Consider the following 13,493-nt stretch of genomic DNA (forward strand, 5'->3'; position numbering starts at 1 on the left):
AGGGCTTGGTGTTGTGTTACACAGTGTGGCATATAAAACCTAACATGTAAGAGGAATCTGAGGGAAAGGATTGGATGGGGGCTACCAATTGGAACCAGTCGCCTATAGGGCTATATAACATTCAAAGCAGGCAGCCACAGGAACCTCACCAAATGCAGTGGAAGTGTATGTAGGCCACCTGTTCCATATGAAAACACCAGCGCCTCCTATGGGTGAACAAAACAATGGGTTTTACAGTACATCACCATAACAGAATGATTCAAATGGCCGAGTCATGATGGTGATAATGCCACAATATGTATAAATAAATGCATAAATACAGCCTTTGTGCCATTCTGTGCGAATGGTATGAAAAGGTAAAAGGATGAAATAAAAACACAGTTTTGTATTGTGCAGTGCATTTTCCAACACTACCATCAACTTTAAGAGTATATTGAGAGCACTGAAGCATTGTTAAAGTTATTTTTCTTCACATTTTAACTAAGTCTGAATTCCATTCTTGCTATGTGTAAAGAAATAATAGTTCTCAGCACATTCTCACCAGTGACCTTCCACCTTGCTGCAGGTTGAGCTAGAAGCACTATTGTATTCATGTCAAGAAACATTCCATGCATCAAACAAAAAGGAACGTGATCACTGAACGCTCAGCAGGGACTGCTCATGGTAATCTAATTGCCATGAAAGCAAACTGCCAATCGGCCAGGCAGCGTCTGATTAATCACCTTGCCACAATGAACATATGCACAGTTGACTGTGCCAAAAATGTCACTGGATAATTTCCCAAAGACGCTCTTATAAGCATGCAATAGGTGCATAACAAAAGCCTGTTCTCTTCAAAGTGGTATACCACCGAGAGGGTGCTGATAATCGTGAGCGTTTCAGAAATTTCTTGCTCTCTCGGGCCTTTCATAATCATGTACAGAAACATTGCTGTTGGCGCACACTCAAAGAACAGATCTCTCGCTGGATATTGCACAGCACATATGTCATACATATGGCAGTTGTCTCAGATTTCCCTGTGCCTCCTGGTTCATGCCTATGTCAAACCCCTATATAAAAGCTTTTGTTTTCTCCATGTCAGCAGAGTTTATAAAAGTCCAAACAGAAACTTTTGAGTGCTGAATTATAGGGAAAACGATCCTACATTTTGATTCTCTTTAAAAGAAAGTATCCTGTTTTTTTCCTCACGAATTAATCAAAGGCAGATACTACACAAGCCACATCCCCCTTAACATACCTTCTTTTCCCCCCCTTTCTTCTATATCGTTTTTCCTCTCAATAAAGGAGAGCCAGAGTGTGGGATGGCTCAGTATTTGTGTTTTAGTTTGCAATATTGTCACCCAGTTGTAAACACTTAAAACACTTAAGTCTGAGAAGCATTCTATTCATACCAGTCTATTTAGCAGCACAGCAACACAATAAAAACATCCATTCACAGTGGACCAGCAAGACACACTGAGGCACTTCAAGTGGCATTACTTCACTCTAAAAGAATTAAGCCAGCATTGAGAGATGAAAAACCACTCTAGCTGTGTGTGGCAACGGGAAAGCGTGACTGTAGACCAAGTGTTGACACAGGGAATTGCATCCTCCTGCCTGCTCCGACACAATTTTCGAGTGTGTGCAACAGATGTTGTGACTGTTAAATTGTTCTGCTTACAAGTACAGCGCTCCAATCTGTCTGCCTTTGCTTTTGGTTTATCACCAATATTTAACAGAAATAACACACGGATGCAATTGAGTAACCTAAAGTAAAGATGCTTAACAATTTGCCTCTGGGGCCGCGCAGCCCTTGATACAGCTCCTTATTTCAACTCATTACAAGCTAATTACTAGAGCTGAATGCTGTGACAGAAACAGACTTTAGGCATGAAATGCAGCATTGCACCTCAGCCTCAAGGGAATAACCGTCTCATTTATGCAAGGATATGTGTAAGACAGACACATACCAGCTTGCCTGCGTCAATTATTAAGCATTTTTTCATCATTTTGATGTTAAATTAGGCGGTGAAAGAGATTAAGACATCTATGCAATTAACTAGCGAAACCTCTTGACAGTACTTTATTTTATCATCGGCATAATAAAGTTGCTTTGTGATCCTGTTTACAGTTGCTAGCAAAGAAGAGGGAAAACAACAAAGGAGAGGAGGAAATAAAATTGAGAAAAAACATGACAAAGATGTGCATCAATCATGGGTCAGAATTACAGTTTCTTGGAGATAAATTGGTCATCATCAACAAACCATGTAGGCGTTCAGACAATCTATTTGAAATTTGACATCGGCTTGCTGAAAATGAGCTTGCTGTCATCTCTGTGTTTGCCACCGTCTGAATTATTCCCCTTTTTATCTGGATGTGTTGCTCCAGAAATGACATAGACTTACAGTCATGTTAAAAGCGCTTTGAATTAATTACTGCACTTTGTAAATAAATTCTCTGGTAAGCAAGGTCCCAACCCCATCCCCCCCAAAATTGATGCATACCCCAACAGTCGGCCCTTTGTCCTCTTGTTATGGATTATTGCAAAGAGGAGGGGGAGAAAGGGGATGCTGTCTAAGTCACTCTTATTGATGAAGTGAACACAGCAGGGGTCCTTTGAGATAAAGACAATGGCAGTGTATATGGGGCTGGAGGGGACTTGAAATCCCTGCACATTCACAGCACATATATCATTATGAGCTTTTAGCAAAAGCTGTGCAGGAAATTGGAAAGGAGAAGATGGGACACTTTTGCTAGCGCTAAAATACCAGCTTTATCAAAGCAAAGTAGCATACTGCCACCATCAAGGCAAGGCCTAAGCCTCCTTTGTAGTTCCAGTCTCCAACTAGTAAACTTCATATTGCTTAATCAGAACAATTATATTCAGAGAAATTTAAAATCGTATTGATCATTAGAGCTGCCCCAGAAAGATGAAATGCATAATGGAAGCATGTGAATTTATTCAGATTTTTCCCTTTAGAAGTGATGCCTAGTTTAAGGAAGCATGTCAGTTTAATGCTCGTTTTACATGCGCTTCATCCCATCCAGCCAATATAAATGTCTGCGTCTTTCCAATAACCTCTGTTTTCTACACAAGCCAAAAAGCTATTAATATCAACTCTTATTTATTTGCGGTCGCAACTGAACTTTATTCTGGGTTATGACATGAAACTTTAAACGTGGCTGGTCAAAATTAGTGTGTTGTCATTAGTGACAATCCAAACATTACAGATAATATTGTCGGTTGAGTCTCAGCCAAAAAAAAAGCTGCAGTAACCACAGAGGCAGCGAGTATTAGGATGGAGAAAGAGAGCGGCAAAGTCTGAAAGAAACAATATGTGAGAGAAAGCCGACATTTTCATCTCTCTCCCTTGGAATGCCACTCTGCAGAATAAACATAATCTATAATATGACTCAGAGATGAGGTCATTTGCCTTTAACTGGTTTCGGCTTTAAATTACACACAAAGACATTGCCACAGAGACAACCTTGGAAAGCGAGAAAACCTACACTCTAAAGGAAAAAGGGAAGTCAATAGGTCTCTACCTGCAGGGGAGCAGAACAGTAATGGTGACCCTGTTGCCTTGCTAAGTCAATGTTGGCTTTCTCCAAATCCCCTCTTCACGAGGAGCACAATAGTGAACTTATACCTGCTGGGGGAGGCCGTGGGGATTAAGGAGGACAGACAGCACAATGTCATACTGATAGCTATGAGTTATCCGCTCAATAAAACTTCAAAGAACATTCCTAGATTTTTTGAGCACCACTGGTGCTGATATGGTGGTCTGTCAGGAGCATGGCAGGGGAGCCTTGGGCTAACAGAAAGGCTCTGTGCATTTCACTCCATCAAAGCCAACATCGACCCCTCGAATGTGCAGAGTGGCAGCAGACAAGTGTCGTCATCCAAGGGGGGCAGTAACTGCATTAGGGCCATGCTTGACAATACACAAGTGTGAATGGTAGATATGTCAGACAGGCGTTGAAATGTTGAAATGCTTCATTTGAGGGGATGTTATGGTGCTGTGAAAGGTCCTGTCTGTAGCACTTCATTGTAGAGAGATTTCTATTTGATCTGGAAGCATGACTTAGGTCCCGATAAAGCGAGGTGGGGAGAGATTTCTGGCTTTTGGAATTCACACTACAGACTTATTTATCTGAAAGATTTTCCAAGATATTTTGGGAAAATGCAGAGAGCAAAGAATTCCCAGATGAAAGAAAAAAACTGAAGGAAGCCTGATAGCAAGGGAATTCCAGACTACTTTCCCCTGATGCTTTTATCTTGCAAGGCTCCAAACCAGACTGCAGATTGCAAGATGAATCACAAAAACCACAGAGAGGATGTGATATAAACGAAAACAGAAACAGCATAGTGTATACGCACATAAGACCAGACAGAAGAAATTTAATTTGGTTAAAAGCGTGAGAATGAGAACAGACAAAAGCCAAGATGGCACACGCTGATCAATAGAAAGACAGATGCAGACAGACAGAAGGGCACAATTTATTGATCACACTCGCTGGGTAAAAGCAGTTTGGCTCAGCACAAAGGCCACAAGTCAGACATTCTGACATCAGTTTTTAATAATCTATCAGTCCGAACAGAAGACTTTAAAACTTCAAACAAACTCAAAATTATGATCGCGTTTTAACTATCAAGATCCAATACAGTGCTCTTTTTTTCCATAGAGATCAATTTAACTAACTCTGATCTGACTTGCTGAAAAGGAATATTGGATAAACTATCTGTCTGGAGAGGCAATTTTTACTACGTAGCTAGCTGGAAAATAAATTTTGCAGAGTGCATGCCCTCTCGCTGCCTTACATAACGAGTGCTGTGGCTGAGTGCAGTGACCTAGATCTCAGGTGGATGTTTGTAGAGTGACATTCTCCACAGGTTACTGCCTGGTCTAAAAACTGCTTTGCCACCAGTAAGCAGAGTCATTAATCTCTCATCTCGCCATGTGCATTACTGTAGCTGTATCTTATGACCTCTGCAGGCCAAACACATTGAGATGGGTGACACAAAAAGGACACCAGCATGAACAGGCAAAAAACCACAGAACAGCTGACAATGCAAAGCTGAATTCCTGAGGAATTCGAGGAGATGACGGTGGGTACACGTACACAGGTACAAACAGGACTGAAATACTACTTAGGGAAGATGCAGTATAAAACAATATAATGCTATTGCACCTGTGAGTCTGAGATTTCTGAGGGTTTTTCAGTCAGGCTGCTGCTCTCTGCAGGGATCAGGTCGTTGTACTTGGTGCTGACATCCTCGTCCGAATAGTGAAGACTGCCTGGGCTGGGCCTGGGAGGAGACCTGATCAAAGAGTAAATGCACACAATTAGTTTGATTCAAACTGGTTGTCAAGCTTAACAAAAGAAACCCTGGCTTTTCAAAAACAAAACCTTTTGGAATAAATCAGGTTGTATTTTAAATGCCAGTACATCTCACTGGGTTGAGCAGGCTAATGGAGAGGCCCAGTTTCAAATCGACCACAAGACTGTTTTCTTCCAGCTTTCATGTCATCTCTCTGCTGCTCTATTCCAATAAATAGTAAAAAGAAACTTAAAGAATACTCCCAGTCTATTAAAACCTGGGTTAACTGTCTTATTACTTATTCTTTGTATAGATTTGTTCCTTTAAAATTAGAAATTGTAGTCAATACAGTTTTTGATAAACAAGCAAATGCCGTGACTCTAGATGTTCTCTCTAACGTCTGAGACACTACAGTTAGGGCTTCCTGTCAAGCTCACATGTGTTCTCTCTTTCAGTGTGTGTAGGAGGGCAACTAGATGAGAATCATGGGACACTCATGAGATGGCTGCTTACAGCCTGTCTCTTCTGCAGTGAATAATTTCCTTGATTCAGTCCTCACTGTGGGCTGTGGAATGTCAAACCACTAGGCTCTTGTGACTAAATTATAAACTGAACTCAAGGGGTCATCAAACAAATTGCAGCCTCAGGCTTTGCTCGGGTAAATGTTATTGCACACTACACAAAATGATGGCATGGATTAATGTGTCAGTGCGCATACTTAGGTTATCACATTTGGAATTCAGATAGAAGCTTAAAGAGGGGTGGCCGAGGAAAGGGAGGATCATTAAAGTGTGGGGGAAGGGAGGATAGGGACAAGGTGTTCAATGAACCTGAAAACTGAAAGAAAGATGGAATGGGAAAAACGTGAAATAGTTGGAAAAAAGCATTCCCTAAAATGGTGCGCTTCTGTCAGGGGTGTGTTCAGTAAATATGAGAGTAATAAAAAAGCTCTTGGTTCCTAATCTCCTCCACATTTTCCACTGTTCCTAGTCCTCCTAAATAAACACCCATCTGTTTCTGCTGATTGGTGCTGGTTTGGCGGAGACTACTTGGACATACTGACTCCTGTTGACTTTCCAGGCCACAGCGTCGGCCGGCAGTCGCTGCCAGTGGAGCTGCTGGAGTGCACACACAGCCGCTCCACACATTGAAAGTGCATTTGCATAAGCATTTTCCATATAAATATATTTGGAGAGCATTTCAAAAATGCGGGTAAATTCCAGCAGTTTTCACAGGGCTGGTACTTTGAGTGCAGTGTGGACGAAATGGAAAACTCCACTGGGAAATCACAAAGCAAGCTCTAACTCAATTACACTCTGAGAGTTAAACTAAAGTTAATTCACTTAACTTTAGAAAATTGAAACATGTACAATGGAGTGCTCCTATACAATGAGCTCAAGTTTTTCTAATTCGTGTGCTCTTTCTACATGACTGAGAATCTTAGATTGACAATCTTGGTGTCATCTTTTATTCCTTTCTTAAATTTGACTCAAAGATCAAACCAGTCACATTTCCGCCTCCCTCCTAAATTTACATTATCTACCTCACAAACAGTCTTCAAATCCCAAGTGAAAACGTACTCTCTCGCCCTTGTTTTTCCCTTGAGTTTCAATTAGTTTATTAAGCTTGTGGATCAGGCAGCAGTAAAGGGCAGAGGTCCCTGCAGTTTGATCCTAAGCTGGTGAATATGGCTAAAGGAATTGGATCTGTTATTTATCCTCTTGATATTTACCCTCTTGAGGTAATTTGAGGGGAGGTTTGCCCAAACAGTCTGCATGTGTTTTGTGGACCTGGAGAAGGGATTTGACCATGTCTCCTGGGACATCCTGTAGGAGGTGCTTCAGGAGGATGGGGCGACTGGCCCACTGGTGCAGTTGTACAGATCATCCAGTCCTTGTGCAACTGCAGCAAGACCCATTCCTGGTGGGAGTTGGACTCTGCCAGGGCTGCCATATTGAATATTTCTTTTCTTCTTCTTTTTTTCTATGCACATGTATATTCATTTATATACATTTGAGTATTGGAGGAGGGTCGCTACATGCTGTGTACAGCATGTCTACTGTTTTTACCAATTAATGCAAATGCAATCGACCTACTTCTACTACCCCTCTTAGTATGTTGTTGTGTTTTTTATGTATGCGTTCTTTTATATCTTATATAAAAAAAATTAAACTGAGTATCACCAATACAGAAATATAAATAATGCAATAACAAGCTATCTTTTTTCCCCAATTCTCCAGCATCCTTTAGTGATCCGTTTAACAACAAAGCTTTGCATCAGTGTAAATGTTAGTGGATTTTTAAGTTAATGACAGAGGAAATTTCCCCCAGGAGTATAATTTTTCCATAATCACAGGTCTGAATTTTTATCTGCACTTATCCCCAGAAGGACTCCACAAAGTAACCTTCAGCAACTTGCATTCCTCTGTAGTCCTCTTAGCAAGCCCCCTCCTAACACAGCCAAACAAAGAATCAAGCCAAAGTGAAGAACAGCTATTGCGAGCCTACTGGGATATTATGATAAACTGCCCGTTTTAAAACACTGAGGAATCTCAGCCCACTTTCACCCCCTTCTCCTTGACTCGCATACACTGTTGAATGAGGCGTAAATTATTTATCAGCGCTCTCATTTGGACGGAGAAGGGTCCACTTAATCCTCTCACAGCAAAATTCAGTCAGCAGCACGTCAGGTAAGGAATGAGAACCAGAGGGTGAAATCAAATCTGCCCCCTGGTCTTTACTCATTACCAGGCTCTCTTGCTACAATCGCCTGAAGGGACTCATTAACATGTCTGAAGTGTTCGGAAGCTTTGTCACTCAAGAGTGTTTAAAACCATGTTAATCTACACTGAATTACCTCGCCGAGACCTCTTTAAACCCACAACCAGTGTCAAAGTTGGTTTCAAAAAACAAAAAGACGCTACTACAAAGCCAAGAAGGGATTGCACTCTTAATCCTTCCCTCTTGATCATAGAAGAATTTGAATGCCAAACCTGAGACACATTTAGAGTTCTTTGGTTTGATAGCATGCCGTTTATGTGCTATTAGTGTGCACTCATTACTACTGCCATATATATATATATATATATATATATATATATATATGTTTATGAGACCACACTTTATCTAAATTCTTTATATTTTACCAGATTGATGTGTTTATCTATTTTGATCTCCTTACAGGAAAAAGGTACACTTAAAGTTTAAGCGGGGCAGATTAAGTCATCGGTGTCCAACGGTACTGAAATCCCTGTGCGTTGAGATTCTCCACCAGACATATTGGCCCTTGTATTAAACTCTGAACAAATAATCTCCACATAGAGAAAATCTCTGTGAGGATCAGCTTCAAATGGCATTTGCTGTCTGACACAGTTCTGAATTAAAATGAACACAGCAGGATTAGGAACGTGTTTGATTTCTGATCCTGGTATAATGCAAAAGAACTTCATCCTGTCTTTGGTATTCAGAGACCAGAGATCAAGATGTGGCATTAATCTATAATCGGAGACTCAGGTGTTGGGATTTGGTTTCCTTCGCTATGGGCTGAGTTCAAAGAATGCTGACTGTACATCTGTGCATTCTTTCCCTCTGAGCCTCCCCCTTCAAGTCAGAGACATAGTAGTAGGAAGCTGCCTGGAAGCATCTCAAAGACCTGTGCCTGCTTTGATCTGTCCTCAAGGTTACACACACACACATATACTCATAGAAAGACACAACCAAACATATTTCTCAGTCAGAGAATGTATTTGTCTCATTTGCATTCTTTTCACTCAAAGGATAGTAATATCCACATGACATAACTGACAGTCTGTCCAAAAACAACATGAAAGCAGCTGTCTATAAATCCACATCTTATATGCAGAATAAACAGGTTTTAATGAGCTAACACAAAGTGTGCAGTCACATCTAAACCTGGACTTATGACTTAGTTCGTGCAGTATTCTCAGCACAGGTGTCAGTCACAGTGATTGGTTTTTAAAACGAGGCCATGGCCTCAAGACCAGTATTGCTGGGAATTCACAGAAATACAGAAGCTCATTAAGAGAGGCTGCAGTGAGTCTCTTTATATGCTGCTTTTAGATAGCGGAAGAAGTGCATTTGAGTTGTCAAGAGTATTTTTTTTTTCAACAGAGCTGAAAGTGTTTTCAGGCATGAGGTATAGCTTCCACAGATTACCCAATTATTTTTACCGTATGGCTGTTTCATTTGGACATTAAATTAAACTTTTCTTTTAAACATTATCGGAACATGAATTTTCTTGGAAATGTGTTGCTCACTCACCTGGTGTAGACGCCGTTCTTCCGGCAGAAAGAGTTTTTTACAGACAGCCGTCGATTGTTAAGTTCCAGAGCTGGGAAACGTCCTTCATCCAGGCTGACCATATCTCCGTGGGTGAGAGCGTTACAGTTGGAGTTGTTACCTGGACACACGTACAGAGACACTGTGTGACCACAGGCCAGATGGACAGGCAGGTTAGTGTCTGGGAAAACTGATGGAACTACGTGATCTTTTTTTCCCTTTAAATTCTCAATACTGAAATAACATTTTATTCCCAAAGCTGTCTACACTTTTTATTACATAGGCTTTTACTTCATCAGTCATGCCATCAGATGTCATTGTGTTTATTTTAAAGGTTCAAATTGTTGAAGTAAATACAGCGGGGGGAGCTATTATTTGATTCCCTACTGATTTTTTAAGTTTGTTCACTTACAAAGAAACATACAGTCTCTAATTTTAGCGAGAAGCAGAATATCAGCGAGAAATCCAGAAAAAACTGATTTGTGATTGAGTGAATTAAGTATATGATCCCTAGGGGACAAACTGCCTGTGTGCTCATGTGGCACACAGATTATAATCAATCAATCAATTATAGATACTGATCTCAACTTGTTATGTGTGTAAAGCACGCCTGTCCAGAGAATATTTTCTTCCCTTCCAACCTCTCCACCACCATGGCCAAGACCAAACAGAGGAACAGATCAGTGGCTAAAGGAGAAGTACATTAAGGCCATGGAGTTGCCTAGACAGTCTCCAGATCTCAATCCTCTTGAAAATCTGTTGCTGAAGCCAAGTAGCAGCCAAGAAAACGACGGGATTTAGAGAGTTTGAGTATAGCCGAAGTAGGCCAAAGTCCCTCCTGAAACGTGTTCAAACCCAGTGACCATCTCCAAAAAATATCTTACTTACTGCTTGGGTTTCTCCACCAAGTTGTGTTTTCCTTGATAACCAAATACTGATTTCACACATACATCTAAATCAATGTATAATTTTTATGATATGTTTTTTTATGGGTTTTCGTCACTCCATTAAAATCAAACAAAGAAATAGAGATCGTCCATTTCTTTGTAAGTGAGCAAACGTACAAATTCAGCAAGGATCAGATAATTATTTCTCCCACTGTAGTAGTATTCATATTTATGACTTGCAGCAATAACTCACAATTTGAAAAAAAATACACTTCTTCACTTTCTAGCCAAGCGTAAGAAGAAAAGATCAATAAAACAAAATATGTAACTGGAGCCAGGAGCTGATTAACTTAGATACCCTGGGATTAGCTAGCTTGGGATGTTAATTAGTGAGGTTCAGAAGTGCTAGTTGTTGGATTGTGTTTTCCCTCATACAGCTAGCTGATTCCCTGTTTCCAGTCTTTGTTAGGTATTCCAACCATTTTAGACTCTAGCTTTTTATTAAACAGACAGCTGCAAGAGCTGTAATAATTCTTACAAACTAATCCTCAACAATAAAGTAAACTTTTTCCTAATAAGCGTCAAGTCAAGCGATGTAGATTTTCAAGTGTCCAAAAAACATGTGAATGAAAATGAGAAATTCGGCAGGTTTGCAGGGCATGTCAGTGGAAATTCCCTTAGAATATAGCAACACAAATTTAGTATAAATTACATAGACAGGGCTTAACATATTTATTAAACCACCTATCATAAAAACAGAGAAACATAAATATTTTAGACATCTGTCAAAAATTGTATGTTTTTATACCTAAACTTGAGCGCCAGGCTCTGCACCTCTCCAATAAGTCAGAAATTAATCAAGTATAAGATTCAAAAACCAAAACAAGTTTTTTCTGTTCAGGAATGCAAGTAAAAAAAATGCAATTTGGCATCTGAATCAAAAATTAATAATGTGCTTTACTAAATTTCCAGCTCTGTTGTAAAACATTACACTTGAAAATTCATGGATAACAACAATAATTATATTTTTGCATTAAATTAAATATCATTTTAGTTAAAGACCTTGCAGATAATGATGGTTTAACTGTTAAAAAAAGCATTAAAAAGATTTTGGTATTTACCAATACTATAAATTTAGGTCAGCCGCAGCATTATTGTTAATTCTGTATATAAAGAAGCACATTCATAATCTATAACCAATGACTGGGCTAAACTCACAATTGACATAAATGTTTAACTTTGACTTTAAGTCTCATGATTTTACTATATTAAACAATATGAACAGGATGGTTTCTATATAAGATTAATTTTTCGAGACTATTTCTCACCATGTTATAGGTTAGAAACACTTTCAGTCATCCTACAGGTGGCCACAGCCAGGCCAGGACCTGCATGGTTGCTCGAGGGTACTAAAGGTCAATTGGTGGTTATGCCAACACAGAGAAAAAGAAATAGCATTCGGTCGGTCCAGTGGCCTGGGCCAGATTCCTAGAGGAGGATATGGAGGCTTTGAGAGTGTCTTTGTGCTGGAATGAGAAGGAACCTCTTGTTTTCTCTCCATCAGTCAGAAAGATGGGCAGTGACCCACAGGGACCCCACCCCTCCCCTGCCTGGCAGTTAAACAGCCCTGGCAAAAGTGCTGAGCTGAGGGAAATACCCGCTGATGTCAGAGCTGCTCTGAATGGACAAGTATGCCCCTCGTTCCTGCTTCCTTTCTCTCTTTCTCTGCTTTTTATTCCCCTGCAACCCAGTCAGTGACCTGATTCATTCAAAAGCAGAATTCACCCCCCTACAAAACAAAGTTAACTCAATTTCTCTGCTCAGTATTTCAAAAGTAATAAAATAATAATAAAATCCCTGTAATAAGTTTTACTGTTTTATTTAAAAAAGGCAAGTTATCAGATTCCCTCCATGCCACCAGGCTGGAAGCAAAATACAAGCTTCCATGATAGTTAAATGTTCCACTTAGCTGCACAACTGTGTGTACTCACCTGATTCAGACTTTTTTGCATACTTCTTGCTCTGTCCTCTGATAATGAGGATGAAAACTAGCAGCAGAATGAAGATGAGTCCCACTAGAGCCACCACGACCAGGAACCACCATTCCTCATAGAAAGGAGCCACTTTTTGGGCTAGATAAGAAAAAAAACCCAGAAAATTGAAATTCATGCTTGTTAAAAACATGTAGCCACATTCCTGTGAAGTCTGAATGACCTAAGGGGATTTAATTAAGCCCGAAAGTTAATGTAATTCAGTTCATTCAATTCTATTAACAAATACAAGAAAGCTCACCAGATATGGAGGGAGAAGGTAGACTCGGAGAGCCATAGCCATAGTCGTTCACTCCAATGACCCGAAAGTCATAACTGACACCTTGTTTCAGGATGTCCATGTTGAATGTGTGCGATGTTGCATCCTTGGAGATGTCCTTGATTAAGATATCCCACAAACCCTCATCTGTAATGGAATTTTAATGGAAAAATTGGGTCGGAGGAGGCTGACGATATTCGTTAAGCAAGCAAAAAATATTTAAACAGTGTCAATATGTCATTGTTAACAGGCTGTTTGTTTGTTTGATACAAGGCTCCGGCCTGGCTGGCAGCTCTGAGGGTAATTGATAATTCTTAAAAATATTACACAATCCATCAATTTCACTGCTCTCGTAAAAATTTACAACCAACAAATTCTACAACATAAATAGCGGAGCAGCCATATTTCAAATGAAGCAGCGTTAGATGTCTTGCTGCTTGCTATGGAAATCATGCCAGAGATCATTTATTACACCCTGCTGCTTGTAAATAAATGTGTAGCTATGACTCCTTGATAGGGTACACAAATATAACCAAGTATGGATATAAATTTTTTATGTTGCTGAACTTTGACAAACATTTTTAAAAAAACAGCGTAATTTGATCTAAAGGCAAAAATAAGTTTTCAAGTAATTGGATACTATAGAAACTTATCACCACTGGCATATGGATAAGGGGGATATGGGATATGGGAAA

General features: G+C 39.9%; 1 protein-coding gene across 3 annotated transcripts in view; it reads right to left on the minus strand.

Moving 5' to 3' along the window:
- sdk2b (sidekick cell adhesion molecule 2b) overlaps window positions 1-13,493 on the minus strand; it is a 288,479-nt gene that overhangs the window by 12,504 nt on the left and 262,482 nt on the right. Inside the window, exons 41-45 of one of the 3 annotated variants that reach the window (XM_042224141.1) lie at window positions 12,781-12,945; window positions 12,480-12,620; window positions 9,584-9,743; window positions 5,173-5,302; window positions 150-206 (exon numbers count right to left, since the gene is read on the minus strand). In XM_042224141.1, coding sequence (XP_042080075.1) covers window positions 150-206; window positions 5,173-5,302; window positions 9,584-9,743; window positions 12,480-12,620; window positions 12,781-12,945 — 653 coding nt within the window. The remainder of the gene's footprint in view (window positions 1-149; window positions 207-5,172; window positions 5,303-9,583; window positions 9,744-12,479; window positions 12,621-12,780; window positions 12,946-13,493) is intronic. The other 2 variants (XM_014335296.2, XM_005913547.3) reach the window with 2 other exon arrangements.

This window comes from Haplochromis burtoni, unplaced genomic scaffold (assembly GCF_018398535.1).
Source record: "Haplochromis burtoni strain Fernald_Lab_line unplaced genomic scaffold, NCSU_Asbu1 Contig_6, whole genome shotgun sequence".
Classification (NCBI taxonomy): Eukaryota; Metazoa; Chordata; class Actinopteri; order Cichliformes; family Cichlidae; genus Haplochromis; species Haplochromis burtoni.